This window comes from Octodon degus, unplaced genomic scaffold (assembly GCF_000260255.1).
Source record: "Octodon degus isolate 3935 unplaced genomic scaffold, OctDeg1.0 scaffold00027, whole genome shotgun sequence".
Classification (NCBI taxonomy): Eukaryota; Metazoa; Chordata; class Mammalia; order Rodentia; family Octodontidae; genus Octodon; species Octodon degus.
The window spans coordinates 5,477,744-5,479,754 of NW_004524603.1; the positions used below are offsets into that span (position 1 = coordinate 5,477,744).

At 56.8% G+C, this 2,011-nt stretch overlaps 1 protein-coding gene across 2 annotated transcripts in view; it reads left to right on the plus strand.

Annotated features, from left to right (window-relative positions):
- The window catches only part of Abcf2 (ATP binding cassette subfamily F member 2), a 12,699-nt gene continuing 10,688 nt past the window's right edge, over positions 1-2,011 (plus strand). Inside the window, exons 1-2 of one of the 2 annotated variants that reach the window (XM_004628981.3) lie at positions 1-189; positions 816-1,016. In XM_004628981.3, the coding sequence (XP_004629038.2) occupies positions 60-189; positions 816-1,016 (331 nt within the window). In that variant the 5' untranslated portion in view covers positions 1-59. Of the gene's footprint in view, positions 190-401; positions 545-815; positions 1,017-2,011 lie in introns of those variants that run through there. The other variant, XM_023712907.1, reaches the window with a different exon arrangement.

Here is a 2,011-nt window from a genome sequence, read left to right on the forward strand (position 1 = left end):
TGGGATATATAGTAGTTCCAGAGGAGGATCTCGCCCTTGCCTAGCGCAACGTAAGGACTATGACTCCCAGAAGTCTTCGCGGCGGCGCGCCGAGAGCCGCCCAAGTCCGTGATTGGCTGGTGAGCCGGCCGCACGCGGTGGAGCTCAAGGAGCAGCTCTGTTGCGACAGAGGCCAGGCGGCGAGGCCGGGTGAGTTGGGGAGAAGGGACGCCGGCGGCTGGAGCGGGAGTTAGACGAGAAGAGGAAGGAGGGACGGGGTCGGGATGGAGAGGGCTGCTAGGGAGAAGAAAGGGCCCAGGGAGAGAAGCTGACTCCCGGGGTGAGGGGGAGGCTCCGTAGTGGCGAATGTGGGGACTCCGAGGGGGACTCCCCTGGGGGAGGCCGCATGAGTCCGGGGCACAAGCTGAGGGGGTGTGAAGGGACCAGGGAGAGGAGGCTTCAGGTGACCGAGAGGAAGCTCGGAAAGTGGCGCCGCCGGCTGGAGTGCAGAGCGCCAAGTTTCAAGGAAACCGGAGAGGAGAGATGGGTCGCGAGGCAGAGCCTGGTTGGTGCCCACCCCGGGGCTTGGGAGTGGGAGCGTGTCAGAGTGCGGCAGCTCCGGGGTGGGCGGACGAGGCCTGGCAGAAGCGATGTGCCAGTTAGGAGAGTGACTGAGGCTCGGAATTGGCGCGAGCGACCCTGGCAAAGTTGGCAGAGCCCAGACGGGAACAGAGCGGGGCAGCTGAGGCTTGATGGAAAACGCAGAGGGGTGGAGCAGGGCGCAGCCTTGTTGCCGTCAGGACGGGAGGCTGGAGCGTCTGTTTGCCTTCCTTCAGACTCCCTGACAGGACAGCGAGTGCCCCTGTGGTTCAGCGCCATGCCTTCTGACCTGGCCAAGAAGAAGGCCGCCAAGAAGAAGGAAGCTGCCAAAGCTCGACAGCGGCCCAAAAAGGGACACGAAGAAAACGGAGACGCTGTCACAGAACCACAGGTGGCAGAGGAGAAGAATGAAGAGGCCAACGGCAGTGAGACCGCAGGTGAACTGAGGGGCAGGGAGTTCCTGAGCTGGTGGCTGCGATTACAGCCACAGTCAAGATCTGGACGCTGGGCAGGGAAGATGTGGCTAGCGCCGCTGAGCTCTTTCATTGTGAACCCGGCCCCTAGAGTTGGAGTGAGTGCCACTCCAACTTTACTGATCAAGGAAGCTGAATCCGAGTGGCACGTGGACATGGGCTCTGTTGGGCTACTCTCTCGGGCTGCACGGGCGGTCACTTCCCCAGCCCTTTCTAATTTCCATTCCTACACATGGGGAATAGGCCAGGTTCTTGCCATAGGGCAGTCTTGTCACAGGGTAATGACTATAGTTTTTTTCTTTTCTAGTATTTATTTTTTTTGAGACAGGGTCTCAATGTATAGTCCAGCCTGCCCCTGAACTCACTATATAGCCCAGGCTGGCCTCAAACTTGCAGTAATCCTCTTAACCTCAGCCTCCTGGGTGCTGGGATTACAGGTGTGCGCCATTATGCCCAGCTAATGACTGTAGTAACAAGAGCAATAGATTGTTTTATGGCATTTTCCTGGGGAAAAGCTGCATTTCTGTTACTTGTATTGTGATTTTTTTACTTTTTAGTGTTGTGAGACAAGGTATCACTAATTAGTTCAGGCTAGCTTCAAACTCACTGTGTAGCTGAGGCTGGCCTTGAGCTCACGGGGATCCCACTGCTGCAGTCTCCCAAGTGCTGGGATTACAAGTGTAATCACCCAGCACACCTGACTTGGGAAATGATTACTGAACTCCCTCTCCCTGTCCCTTTCCTTCTCCCTCTCTTTCTCTCTCTCTCCATCTCTCCCCCTCCCTCACTCTCTTTTTCCCTCCCTCCCTCTCTCTTTCCTTCCCTCCTTCCCTTCCTCTTGAGCTCATGGTGATCTTACTGCGTCAGTCTTCCAAGTGCTGGGATTACAAGTGTAATCAACCAGCACACCTGACTTGGGAAACTATTATTGATCTCCCTTTCTCCCTCTCCCCCTCTCC